The sequence below is a fragment of the Eptatretus burgeri genome, chromosome 4 (assembly GCF_056783735.1).
Source record: "Eptatretus burgeri isolate ZD-2024b chromosome 4, Ebu_testis_v1, whole genome shotgun sequence".
Taxonomy (NCBI): domain Eukaryota; kingdom Metazoa; phylum Chordata; class Myxini; order Myxiniformes; family Myxinidae; genus Eptatretus; species Eptatretus burgeri.
The window spans coordinates 76874621-76889293 of NC_140964.1; the positions used below are offsets into that span (position 1 = coordinate 76874621).

Below are 14673 nucleotides of genomic sequence, written 5' to 3' on the forward strand. Positions count from 1 at the left end.
CCCCCCCCTCCCTTCCTCACTTCTCCTCTCTCTCCCCTCCCTCTTTCCTCTCTTTCTCTCTCTCCCTTCCCTCTTTCCTCTCTTCCTCTCTCTCAACCCCCCCCCATCAGTGAAGCTACGGGTTGTATTTGCTAGTTATCAATAAAACATTCGACATGAGTCATCACACCCATGTTGAAAATTTGTCAATCGGATAAGCGGTTGCAGAGAAAACAGAAAATTAGCATGGACCTACCTATGTACAGACAGACGGACAACCTGAAAATATAATGCCGTCAGCGGAGGCAAAATTATTTTCAATCGAGGCTTTGCGTGGTTCAGTCGGTGATGACATATACCGTGTGCGTGTACATTTGCAGCGCGCTGGCAGTCACATACTGTTCACCACCAAGGCTAAAGGGAGTGTCCACTCTCCAGACAGCAAACCAAGTCCAAGCGTCAAGCACCTCGTCTGAGCAATGTGGGAAACAACTTTACTCAAACCATGAACATTCATGACAAGTCCACTTATCCCCTGATCGGTAACCCCGTGCACGTCCAGACTCGCCGAAAAAGATTTTGTGATTATTGAAATAATAAGTCGGTTGACATGGATTATTTCATCTTAGTCAATAATTGTAAATTATATCATGACATATTTTTAAAAGGAAAACGTTTAAAAAAAAAAGTACGGTATCTTAAAAGACAACAATTGAAGTTAATAAGTTGAACGTTTCAATTTAACGGAAATAATAAATATACAAGGATATTATTATTAAAATCTCCTTACCCATTCCTTCCTTACATGCATTCGCTGATGGCTGATCACCATGCTGGCTTATAAGCTGCACTTGTGTGGTTAATTTATTCATGATGGTGGCAAACGCTCCCAAAGTGGTCTCATTCGGATATAAAAAAAAATTCCGAGAATTCAGCCATAAAAAGAAGCGTTGTTTGCCTAAAATATGGAACAAAAATATCTGATGGTTTTTCAACGATGTCAAATTTCATTCGACACTTGAAAACTGACCTGGAGAAGTAAGTTCATCTTTCCATTCTTGGAAAGGTTTACAAGTAAATGTGTGACTTGACACAAGTTGAAGTAATACTACGGTGTCATGACTTGGCACTTGCCCTCAAAGACTTGAGACTTGGCTGAAGTGGTGACTTATTGACACGTCTCTTGAATATGCAGAGTTTCCCACTCTGAGAACTTGTTGAACATTCCACGTAATCAGTTATAATCAGCCATGCAATGGGACACATCGAGCCTTACTCGAAGGAAGAGGGGTGCATCGCGAGTCTTCCCTTTTGCTTTGAGGATCTCAATACAATGGGACATATTTCCAGGTAAATATTTTTGATAAACAAAGAAATATTAAGGACAGAGGAGGAAGCCATTGGCCAATCATGTCTGTGCTTCATTTACAACCCATTAATTTAATCTATTGGTTTACTTAATTAATTTTTATGGGGATGGACACATGCAAAGGGGGTTTAAAAATAAACAAATACATGAAGAGGATGTGTTGTCGGATGACGAATGAACAAAAGTCAACGGATCATTCCGCTTGTGACAAGACCATTTCACAGACACCATAAATCACTGCACATGTATCCAATCACCCATTCATACCAATGCCCGTGTATCCCTCTATCCCCCAATGCTTGGAGGTAACTATATCCCAAAATTTAAACAGCAACTACCTTTCCAGGGAAAACACACAAAGCACATGGACATGCAGACACAGATACAACATTAAAAAAATTAATTTACTAACTTTATTTACTGACTATCCACTCAAACACATTTCTCAATATCTACATTTTAATGACGTATGGAAGGAATATTTACAAGATGTGCTGAGCAACTGCATAATCATGAAACATCACATAACAGGGTCAATTACCGAGGCCCATCATTATGAAAACGTCGTGAAAACCAATCAAACATGAACTGTGGTTATGACTCACCAGGCTCCGTTTCCAAAGCATCGTTTTGATGGCACAATTCTTGAAAGCCCCCGATGGCATGGTTGGAGTCTTCAGTGGTGTCGCTTAATCTTGCATTGCTCCTTCCAGTGTTGGACAAAGAGTTCAACTTCTGGGCACAACTGGAAAGCTCCTGAATCATGCCATTCAACATGGAGCACAACACAGCTAGAAGCGCTGAGCTGCCAGGACCACTCACCAAATCCGTGGGGCCTAATTCAGGGTACGGCGGTTCCCACAGGGATTCCACAAAACGGCGAATCTCAACATACATGGCGAAGGGCAACCTTTCCCGAGCCACGAGAAAGAGTTCGGTTCTCACTAGGGCCGGTTCGGCACAGGCACGAAGAGCGTCGTGGCTCTTGATGCCTAGATCGGCTATCATGGCCCTGACCGCATCCTCGCTGAGTCCTTGGCCCTGCAGCCAGGCTGGAAATGGAGCAGACGTGGACCAACCTCCTGCCACAGCCATACCCTGTCACGAAGCAAACATCCAGAAGCAACGACATCAACAGCAGTTGAAACTACTTTGCATTCACTTTTGATTCCTCGTGAAAAACAAAGCCCCACAACCCTCAAACCACAAGGTGATTAATGAGAATTTGTTTGATTAAATGTTTGAAATCACAATTTGATTCATAAGGTACATAAAGAAGAGTATGACCAACATTGTTGAAGCATCCAATGTTTCCATCCGAACCAATGATAAAGTTTTGCCCAAAATCTGCCGAGAAAGGTCCCTCGGCCTGGCAGGGCAGCTCAGAGGTAACGAGCACATTTTTGAACAGTCTCATCTGGGTTCGTACCCCCACCCGACGACAAACTGCCAGACTGGCGTTTCGCAGGCAGGGCATCGTTTCAACAAGATGGACGTCAAGCTGGGTGTTCTATCGACCAACATGAGTTGGTGGACGTGGTCTTTCTCAAAGGTCAGGTGAGTTTAACACCCTGACCAAATGAAAAATTCCTGCCATTAATTAATAAATCTAAGGTCGAGGAATACAACCAACGGCTTTGAGTGCACAGCGGACCCGGTGCGTGACCGCGGACATGAAGCCCTTTCACTACTGGTGTTGTCCGCCAGAGCTTGCCAGCCCCATGAGGGACCCCATGCAGGAGCAGCCCTCTTCAAACACTGCGTTGTGGATGACATCATCGACAAAAATATACAAACAGGTATATTTACTTGTTACGTACACAAATATCATTTAATTTTGACTCTTTGTCCTTCTCTACCTCCTCTTCCTCCTCCCCCCCTCCCCACCCACAAGGCTCTTCTATTGTCTCCCACAAACCCTCCTTTGTTACTCTTAACGATCGTACCTTAAACAATGATCACATTATAGACTCCCTCCCTGCCTTCGCAATAAGCAAATGTGGGCCAAATGGCCTACTTGCGCGACAAGCAACAAACAAGCAAGTCAATCAACCAACGTCACAAGTTATTGTTAAACACAAAGGGAACACCGAACAATCTCTCATTGTTAGACCCAGAGGAACGTTGCATGGAGGACGATTAAAACGGGGAATCGGTGGGAAGTCGAGACAAGCCCTACCTTGTTGGTTACAAACGATCTCTCGTCCAACCGACGCTTTGTCTCCTCCACGCAAACACCCCCACGTGGTTCAGTTCCCGCGAACCCCGGCACTCGGTACTCGGTACTCGCTGATCAGTCGATCCACAGCCGAACAAAACCCGCCGCGCACACACTGAACAACGATGTCGTGCACAAGGCACAGGGCACGTCACAGCCCCTTACAGGGCACGTCACAGCCCCTTACAGTGCACGTCACAGCCCCTTACAGTGCACTCATTACAGTGAGGTTTTCATGTTGAATGGCGATCTTCGAGGAAACGCTCGAAACAATTGCGATGAACAAACCGGAGACCCGGAAGGGGAACGAGTCGTGAATGAGGATGAAAACACGAACCGAACAAAATCGTTACAACATGAACAGACCGTAGTTTTACTTTAACGGGCCTGGCGGATCTTTATTCCTCTCAAGCGATGTACACGCGAGATGCGACCTGCCCCGACCAGACACGCATCCTTGTCCCCAGAGGGGCGGACGTACTTAGACGAAACACACAACCGGGTGCTATATGTAACCCCATGCGATGGTATACCCCGCCCGTGGCACGACACCCTCCCTGCGACGAACCCAGCCCAACGTGGACTCGGGAATCCTGCTCGAGATTCCACACCAATATCAGGCAGCGTTACTCGATCTAAACGGTGGAAATATTGTATTGTATTGTATTGTCACCGCGAGCGAAAAGGAGCACGACAGCACGAGGAGCGTGGTGCACATGCTCGAAGTTTTTTGTGACCACTTATGCTGTCGGTGTTCATCGCGATATATAATTAAACTTGAAGTGAAACGTGACGTCATTATTACAAAAAGCAGGACATTTGGCCCATCAAGCCTGTGCTACAACAGCACACAAATTCAATCCAACAGTTTCCGCCCATTTGAATTCACTGGGGACGGGGATGAGAACAGTGGAGCAGAAAGAGACATCACACTGGCATGGATCTGCTCGCTTCGCTCTCCTCACCACACGTCTCTGCACTGGAACAAAAAAAACCACCTCACCGCCACGTAATTCAGAACACCACTTCCACAGTATTAAAACACGTCACTTCCATCGTATTTAAAACACCTCACAACCATATTATTAAAAACACCTCACAACCATATTATTAAAAACACCTCACAACCATATTATTAAAAACACCTCACAACCATATTATTAAAAACACCTCACAACCATGTTATTAAAAACACCTCACAAGCATGTTATTAAAAACACCTCACAACCATATTATTAAAAACACCTCACAACCATATTATTAAAAACACCTCACAACCATATTATTAAAAACACCTCACAACCATATTATTAAAAACACCTCACAACCATATTATTAAAAACACCTCACAACCATGTTATTAAAAACACCTCACAACCATGTTATTAAAAACACCTCACAACCATGTTATTAAAAACACCTCACAACCATATTATTAAAAACACCTCACAACCATATTATTAAAAACACCTCACAACCATATTATTAAAAACACCTCACAACCATATTATTAAAAACACCTCACAACCATATTATTAAAAACACCTCACAACCATATTATTAAAAACACCTCACAACCATATTATTAAAAACACCTCACAACCATGTTATTAAAAACACCTCACTTCCATCGTATTTAAAACACCTCACAACCATGTTATTAAAAACACCTCACTTCCATCGTATTTAAAACACCTCACAACCATATTATTAAAAACACCTCACAACCATATTATTAAAAACACCTCAACACCATATTATTAAAAACACATCACCACCATATTATTAAAAACACGTCACTTCCATCGTATTTAAAACACCTCACAACCATATTATTAAAAACACCTCACAACCATATTATTAAAAACACCTCATCACCATATTATTAAAAACACCTCATCACCATATTATTAAAAACACATCACCATATTATTAAAAACACCTCATCACCATTGTATTTAAAACACCTCACCACCATATTAAAAACACCTCATCACCATATTAAAAACACCTCATCACCACATTATTAAAAACACCTCACCACCATATTATTTAAAACACCTCACAACCATATTATTAAAAACACCTCACTTCCATCGTATTTAAAACACCTCACAACCTTATTCTTAAAAACACCTCACCACCATATTATTAAAAACACCTCACAACCATATTATTAAAAACACCTCACAACCATATTATTAAAAACACCTCACCACCATATTATTAAAAACAACTCACAACCATATTATTAAAAACACCTCACAACCATATTATTTAAAACACCTCACAACCACATTATTTAAAACACCTCACAACCATATTATTAAAAACACCTCACAACCATATTATGAAAAACACCTCACAACCATATTATGAAAAACACCTCACAACCATATTATTAAAAACACCTCACAACCATATTATTAAAAACACCTCACAACCATATTATTAAAAACACCTCACCACCATATTATTAAAAACACCTCATCACCATATTAAAAACACCTCACCACCACATTAAAAACACCTCACCACCATATTAAAAACACCTCATCACCATAAAGACACCTCACCGCCATATTATTAAAAACACCTCATCATCATATGAAAACACCTCACTGCTACATTATTAAAAACACATCACCATCGTATTTAAAACACCTCACCACCATATTATTAAATACATCTCATCACCATATTATTAAAAACACCTCATCACCATATTAAAAACACCTCACCACCATAAAGACGCCTCACCTCCACATTATTAAAAAAACCTCACCACCATATTATTAAAAACACCTCATCATCATATGAAAACACCTCACTTCCACATTATTAAAAACACCTCATCACCATATTATTTAAAACACTTCATCACCATATTATTTAAACCACCTCACCGCCACATTATTAAAAACACCTCACAGTCACGTTATTAAAAACACCTCACCGCCACATTATTAAAAACACATCACCATCGTATTTAAAACACCTCACCACCATATTATTAAAAACATCTCATCACCATATTATTAAAAACACCTCACCTCCACATTGTTAAAAACACCTCACCTCCACATTGTTAAAAACACCTCACCTCCACATTATTAAAAACACCTCACCTCCACATTATTAAAAACACCTCATCATATTAAAAATATCTCCACCATATTAAAAACACCTCATCACAATATTATTTAAAACACCTCACCTCCACATTATTAAACACCTCATCACCACATTATTAAAAACACCTCATCACCATATGAAAAACACCTCACTTCCACAATATCAAAAACACCTCATCACCATATTAAAAATAAGTCACTTCCACAGTATTAAAAACACCTCATCACCATATTATTATAAACACGTCACTTCCACAGTATTAAAAACACCTCATCACCATATTATAAAAACACGTCACTTCCGCAGTATTAAAAACACCTCATCACCATATTATTAAAAACACCTCATCATCATATGAAAACACCTCACTGCCACATTATTAAAAACACCTCATCACCGTATTATTAAAAACAAGTCACTTCCACAGTATTAAAAACACCTCATCATCATATGAAAACACCTCACTGCCACATTATTAAAAACACCTCATCACCATATGAAAACACCTCATCATCATATGAAAACACCTCACTTCCACATTATTAAAAACACCTCATCACCATATTATTAAAAACAAGTCACTTCCACAGTATTAAAAACACCTCATCACCATATTATTAAAAACACCTCATCACCGTATTATTAAAAACACATCACCATCGTATTTAAAACACCTCAGCACCATATTATTAAAAACATCTCATCACCACATTATTAAAAACACATCACCATCGTATTTAAAACACCTCACCATCGTATTTAAAACACCTCACAATCATATTATTAAAAACACCTCACAATCATATTATTAAAAACACCTCACAACCATATTATTAAAAACACCTCACAACCATATTATTAAAAACACCTCACAACCATATTATTAAAAACACCTCACAACCATATTATTAAAAACACCTCACAACCACCGTATTAAAAACACCTCACTTCCATCGTATTTAAAACACCTCACAACCATATTATTAAAAACACATCACCATATTATTAAAAACACCTCATCACCATTGTATTTAAAACACCTCACCACCATATTAAAAACACCTCATCACCATATTAACAACTCCTCATCACCACATTTTTAAAAACACCTCACCACCATATTATTTAAAACACTCCACAACCATATTATTAAAAAGACCTCACTTGCATCGTATTTAAAACACCTCACAACCTTATTCTTAAAAACACCTCACCACCATATTATTAAAAACACCTCACAACCATATTATTAAAAACACCTCACAACCATATTATTAAAAACACCTCACCACCATATTATTAAAAACAACTCACAACCATATTATTAAAAACACCTCACAACCATATTATTTAAAACACCTCACAACCACATTATTTAAAACACCTCACAACCATATTATTAAAAACACCTCACAACCATATTATGAAAAACACCTCACAACCATATTATGAAAAACACCTCACAACCATATTATTAAAAACACCTCACAACCATATTATTAAAAACACCTCACAACCATATTATTAAAAACACCTCACAACCATATTATTAAAAACACCTCACCACCATATTATTAAAAACACCTCATCACCATATTAAAAACACCTCACCACCACATTAAAAACACCTCACCACCATATTAAAAACACCTCATCACCATAAAGACACCTCACCGCCATATTATTAAAAACACCTCATCATCATATGAAAATACCTCACTGCTACATTATTAAAAACACATCACCATCGTATTTAAAACACCTCACCACCATATTATTAAATACATCTCATCACCATATTATTAAAAACACCTCATCACCATATTAAAAACACCTCACCACCATAAAGACGCCTCACCTCCACATTATTAAAAAAAAACTCACCACCATATTATTAAAAACACCTCATCATCATATGAAAACACCTCACTTCCACATTATTAAAAACACCTCATCACCATATTATTTAAAACACTTCATCACCATATTATTTAAACCACCTCACCGCCACATTATTAAAAACACCTCACAGTCACGTTATTAAAAACACCTCACCGCCACATTATTAAAAACACATCACCATCGTATTTAAAACACCTCACCACCATATTATTAAAAACATCTCATCACCATATTATTAAAAACACCTCACCTCCACATTGTTAAAAACACCTCACCTCCACATTGTTAAAAACACCTCACCTCCACATTATTAAAAACACCTCATCATATTAAAAATATCTCCACCATATTAAAAACACCTCATCACAATATTATTTAAAACACCTCACCTCCACATTATTAAACACCTCATCACCACATTATTAAAAACACCTCATCACCATATGAAAAACACCTCACTTCCACAATATCAAAAACACCTCATCACCATATTAAAAATAAGTCACTTCCACAGTATTAAAAACACCTCATCACCATATTATTATAAACACGTCACTTCCACAGTATTAAAAACACCTCATCACCATATTATAAAAAAAACACGTCACTTCCGCAGTATTAAAAACACCTCATCACCATATTATTAAAAACACCTCATCATCATATGAAAACACCTCACTGCCACATTATTAAAAACACCTCATCACCGTATTATTAAAAACAAGTCACTTCCACAGTATTAAAAACACCTCATCATCATATGAAAACACCTCACTGCCACATTATTAAAAACACCTCATCACCATATGAAAACACCTCATCATCATATGAAAACACCTCACTTCCACATTATTAAAAACACCTCATCACCATATTATTAAAAACAAGTCACTTCCACAGTATTAAAAACACCTCATCACCATATTATTAAAAACACCTCATCACCGTATTATTAAAAACACATCACCATCGTATTTAAAACACCTCAGCACCATATTATTAAAAACATCTCATCACCACATTATTAAAAACACATCACCATCGTATTTAAAACACCTCACCATCGTATTTAAAACACCTCACAATCATATTATTAAAAACACCTCACAATCATATTATTAAAAACACCTCACAACCATATTATTAAAAACACCTCACAACCATATTATTAAAAACACCTCACAACCATATTATTAAAAACACCTCACAACCACCGTATTAAAAACACCTCACTTCCATCGTATTTAAAACACCTCACAACCATATTATTAAAAACACCTCACAACCATATTATGAAAAACACCTCACAACCACCGTATTAAAAACACCTCACTTCCATCGTATTTAAAACACCTCACAACCATATTATTAAAAACACCTCACAACCATATTATGAAAAACACCTCACAACCATATTATTAAAAACACCTCACTTCCATCGTATTTAAAACACCTCACAACCATATTATTAAAAACACCTCACAACCATATTATTAAAAACACCTCACAACCATATTATTTAAAACACCTCACAACCACATTATTTAAAACACCTCACAACCACATTATTAAAAACACCTCATCAGCGAATTATTAAAAACAAGTCACTTCCACAGTATTAAAAACACCTCATCATCATATGAAAACACCTCACTGCCACATTATTAAAAACACCTCATCACCATATGAAAACACCTCATCATCATATGAAAACACCTCACTTCCACATTATTAAAAACACCTCATCACCATATTATTAAAAACAAGTCACTTCCACAGTATTAAAAACACCTCATCACCATATTATTAAAAACACCTCATCACCGTATTATTAAAAACACATCACCATCGTATTTAAAACACCTCAGCACCATATTATTAAAAACATCTCATCACCACATTATTAAAAACACATCACCATCGTATTTAAAACACCTCACCATCGTATTTAAAACACCTCACAATCATATTATTAAAAACACCTCACAACCATATTATTAAAAACACCTCACAACCATATTATTAAAAACACCTCACAACCATATTATTAAAAACACCTCACAACCATATTATTTAAAACACCTCACAACCACCGTATTAAAAACACCTCACTTCCATCGTATTTAAAACACCTCACAACCATATTATTAAAAACACCTCACAACCATATTATGAAAAACACCTCACAACCATATTATTAAAAACACCTCACTTCCATCGTATTTAAAACACCTCACAACCATATTATTAAAAACACCTCACAACCATATTATTAAAAACACCTCACAACCATATTATTTAAAACACCTCACAACCACATTATTAAAAACACCTCACTTCCATCGTATTTAAAACACCTCACAACCATATTATTAAAAACACCTCACTTCCATCGTATTTAAAACACCTCACAACCATATTATTAAAAACACCTCACCACCATATTATTAAAAACACCTCACAGCCATATTATTAAAAACACCTCACCACCATATTATTAAAAACACCTCACAACCATATTATTAAAAACACCTCACCACCATATTATTTAAAACACCTCACAACCATATTATTAAAAACACCTCACTTCCATCGTATTTAAAACACCTCACAACCATATTATTTAAAACACCTCACAACCATATTATTAAAAACACTTCACTTCCATCGTATTTAAAACACCTCACAACCATATTATTAAAAACACCTCACCACCATATTATTAAAAACACCTCACAACCATATTATTAAAAACACCTCACAACCATATTATTAAAAACACCTCATCACCATATTAAAAACACCTCACCGCCACATTATTAAAAACACCTCATCACCATATTAAAAACACCTCATCACCATAAAGACACCTCACCGCCACATTATTAAAAACACCTCACCGCCACATTATTAAAAACACCTCACTGCCACATTATTAAAAACACATCACCATCGTATTTAAAACACCTCACCACCATATTATTAAATACATCTCATCACCATATTAAAAACACCTCACCACCATATTATTAAAAAAAACCTCACCACCATATTATTAAAAACACCTCATCATCATATGAAAACACCTCACTTCCACATTATTAAAAACACCTCATCACCGTATTATTAAAAACACTTCATCACCATATTATTTAAACCACCTCACAGTCACGTTATTAAAAACACCTCACCGCCACATTATTAAAAACACATCACCATCGTATTTAAAACACCTCACCACCATATTAAAAACACCTCACCTCCACATTGTTAAAAACACCTCACCTCCACATTGTTAAAAACACCTCACCTCCACATTGTTAAAAACACCTCACCTCCACATTGTTAAAAACACCTCACCTCCACATTATTAAAAACACCTCACCTCCACATTATTAAAAACACCTCATCATATTAAAAATATCTCCACCATATTATTTAAACTACCTCATCACCATATTATTTAAAACACCTCACCTCCACATTATTAAACACCTCATCACCATAAAGACGCCTCACCGCCACATTATTAAAACACCTCATCACCATATGAAAAACACCTCACTTCCACAATATTAAAAACACCTCACTTCCATAATATTAAAAACACCTCATCACCATATTAAAAATAAGTCACTTCCACAGTATTAAAAACACCTCATCACCATATTATTATAAACACGTCACTTCCACAGTATTAAAAACACCTCATCACCATATTATAAAAAAAACACGTCACTTCCGCAGTATTAAAAACACCTCATCACCATATTATTAAAAACACCTCATCATCATATGAAAACACCTCACTGCCACATTATTAAAAACACCTCATCACCGTATTATTAAAAACAAGTCACTTCCACAGTATTAAAAACACCTCATCATCATATGAAAACACCTCACTGCCACATTATTAAAAACACCTCATCACCATATGAAAACACCTCATCATCATATGAAAACACCTCACTGCCACATTATTAAAAACACCTCATCACCATATTATTAAAAACACCTCATCACCATATTATTATAAACAAGTCACTTCCACAGTATTAAAAACACCTCATCATCATGTGAAAACACCTCATCACCGTATTATTAAAAACACCTCACCGTCACATTATTAAAAACACCTCACCGCCACATTATTAAAAACACATCACCATCGTATTTAAAACACCTCAGCACCATATTATTAAAAACACCTCACCACCACATTATTAAAAACACATCACCATCGTATTTAAAACACCTCACCATCGTATTTAAAACACCTCACAACCATATTATTTAAAACACCTCACAACCATATTATTTAAAACACCTCACAACCACCGTATTAAAAACACCTCACTTCCATCGTATTTAAAACACCTCACTTCCATCGTATTTAAAACACCTCACAACCATATTATTAAAAACACCTCACAACCATATTATTAAAAACACCTCACAACCATATTATGAAAAACACCTCACAACCATATTATGAAAAACACCTCACAACCATATTATTAAAAACACCTCACCACCATATTATTAAAAATACCTCACCGCCATATTATTAAAAACACCTCATCGCCACATTATTAAAAACACCTCACCATAGTATTAAAAACACCTCATCACCATATTAAAAACACCTCATCACCATAAAGACACCTCACCTCCACATTGTTAAAAACACCTCACCTCCACATTATTAAAAACACCTCATCATATTAAAAATACCTCATCACAATATTATTTAAAACACCTCACCTCCACATTATTAAACACCTCATCACCACATTATTAAAAACACCTCATCACCATATGAAAAACACCTCACTTCCACAATATTAAAAACACCTCATCACCATATTAAAAATAAGTCACTTCCACAGTATTAAAAACACCTCATCACCATATTATTATAAACACGTCACTTCCACAGTATTAAAAACACCTCATCACCATATTATAAAAAAAACACGTCACTTCCGCAGGATTAAAAACACCTCATCACCATATTATTAAAAACACCTCATCATCATATGAAAACACCTCACTGCCACATTATTAAAAACACCTCATCACCATATTATTAAAAACAAGTCACTTCCACAGTATTAAAAACACCTCATCATCATATGAAAACACCTCACTGCCACATTATTAAAAACACCTCATCACCGTATTATTAAAAACAAGTCACTTCCACAGTATTAAAAACACCTCATCATCATATGAAAACACCTCACTTCCACATTATTAAAAACACCTCATCACCATATTATTAAAAACAAGTCACTTCCACAGTATTAAAAACACCTCATCACCATATTATTATAAGCAAGTCACTTCCACAGTATTAAAAACACCTCATCACCATATTATTAAAAACACCTCATCACCGTATTATTAAAAACACCTCACCATCGTATTTAAAACACCTCAGCACCATATTATTAAAAACATCTCATCACCATATTATTAAAAACACCTCACCACCACATTATTAAAAACACATCACCATCGTATTTAAAACACCTCACCATCGTATTTAAAACACCTCACAATCATATTATTAAAAACACCTCACAACCATATTATTAAAAACACCTCACAACCATATTATTAAAAACACCTCACAACCATATTATTTAAAACACCTCACAACCACATTATTTAAAACACCTCACAACCACATTATTAAAAACACCTCACTTCCATCGTATTTAAAACACCTCACAACCATATTATTAAAAACACCTCACTTCCATCGTATTTAAAACACCTCACAACCATATTATTAAAAACACCTCACAGCCATATTATTAAAAACACCTCACCACCATATTATTAAAAACACCTCACAGCCATATTATTAAAAACACCTCACCACCATATTATTAAAAACACCTCACAACCATATTATTAAAAACACCTCACCACCATATTATTAAAAACACCTCACTTCCATCGTATTTAAAACACCTCACAACCATATTATTAAAAACACCTCACAACCATATTATTAAAAACACCTCACTTCCATCGTATTTAAAACACCTCACAACCA

The 14673-nt window shown here is 36.2% G+C and overlaps 2 protein-coding genes across 6 annotated transcripts in view; one reads left to right on the plus strand and one right to left on the minus strand.

Annotated features, from left to right (window-relative positions):
* LOC147028415 (uncharacterized) overlaps positions 1-4170 on the minus strand; it is a 49703-nt gene extending 45533 nt beyond the window's left edge. For 2 of the 5 annotated variants that reach the window (XM_085878784.1, XM_085878783.1), the window contains exons 1-2: positions 2640-2829; positions 1954-2446 (exon numbers count right to left, since the gene is read on the minus strand). In XM_085878784.1, coding sequence (XP_085734910.1) covers positions 1954-2446; positions 2640-2825 — 679 coding nt within the window. In that variant the 5' untranslated portion in view covers positions 2826-2829. The other 3 variants (XM_085878786.1, XM_085878785.1, XM_085878787.1) reach the window with 3 other exon arrangements.
* The window catches only part of LOC147028416 (uncharacterized), a 36371-nt gene continuing 24582 nt past the window's right edge, over positions 2885-14673 (plus strand). The window contains exon 1 of the mRNA XM_085878792.1: positions 2885-3147. Coding sequence (XP_085734918.1) covers positions 3022-3147 — 126 coding nt within the window. The 5' untranslated portion in view covers positions 2885-3021. The remainder of the gene's footprint in view (positions 3148-14673) is intronic.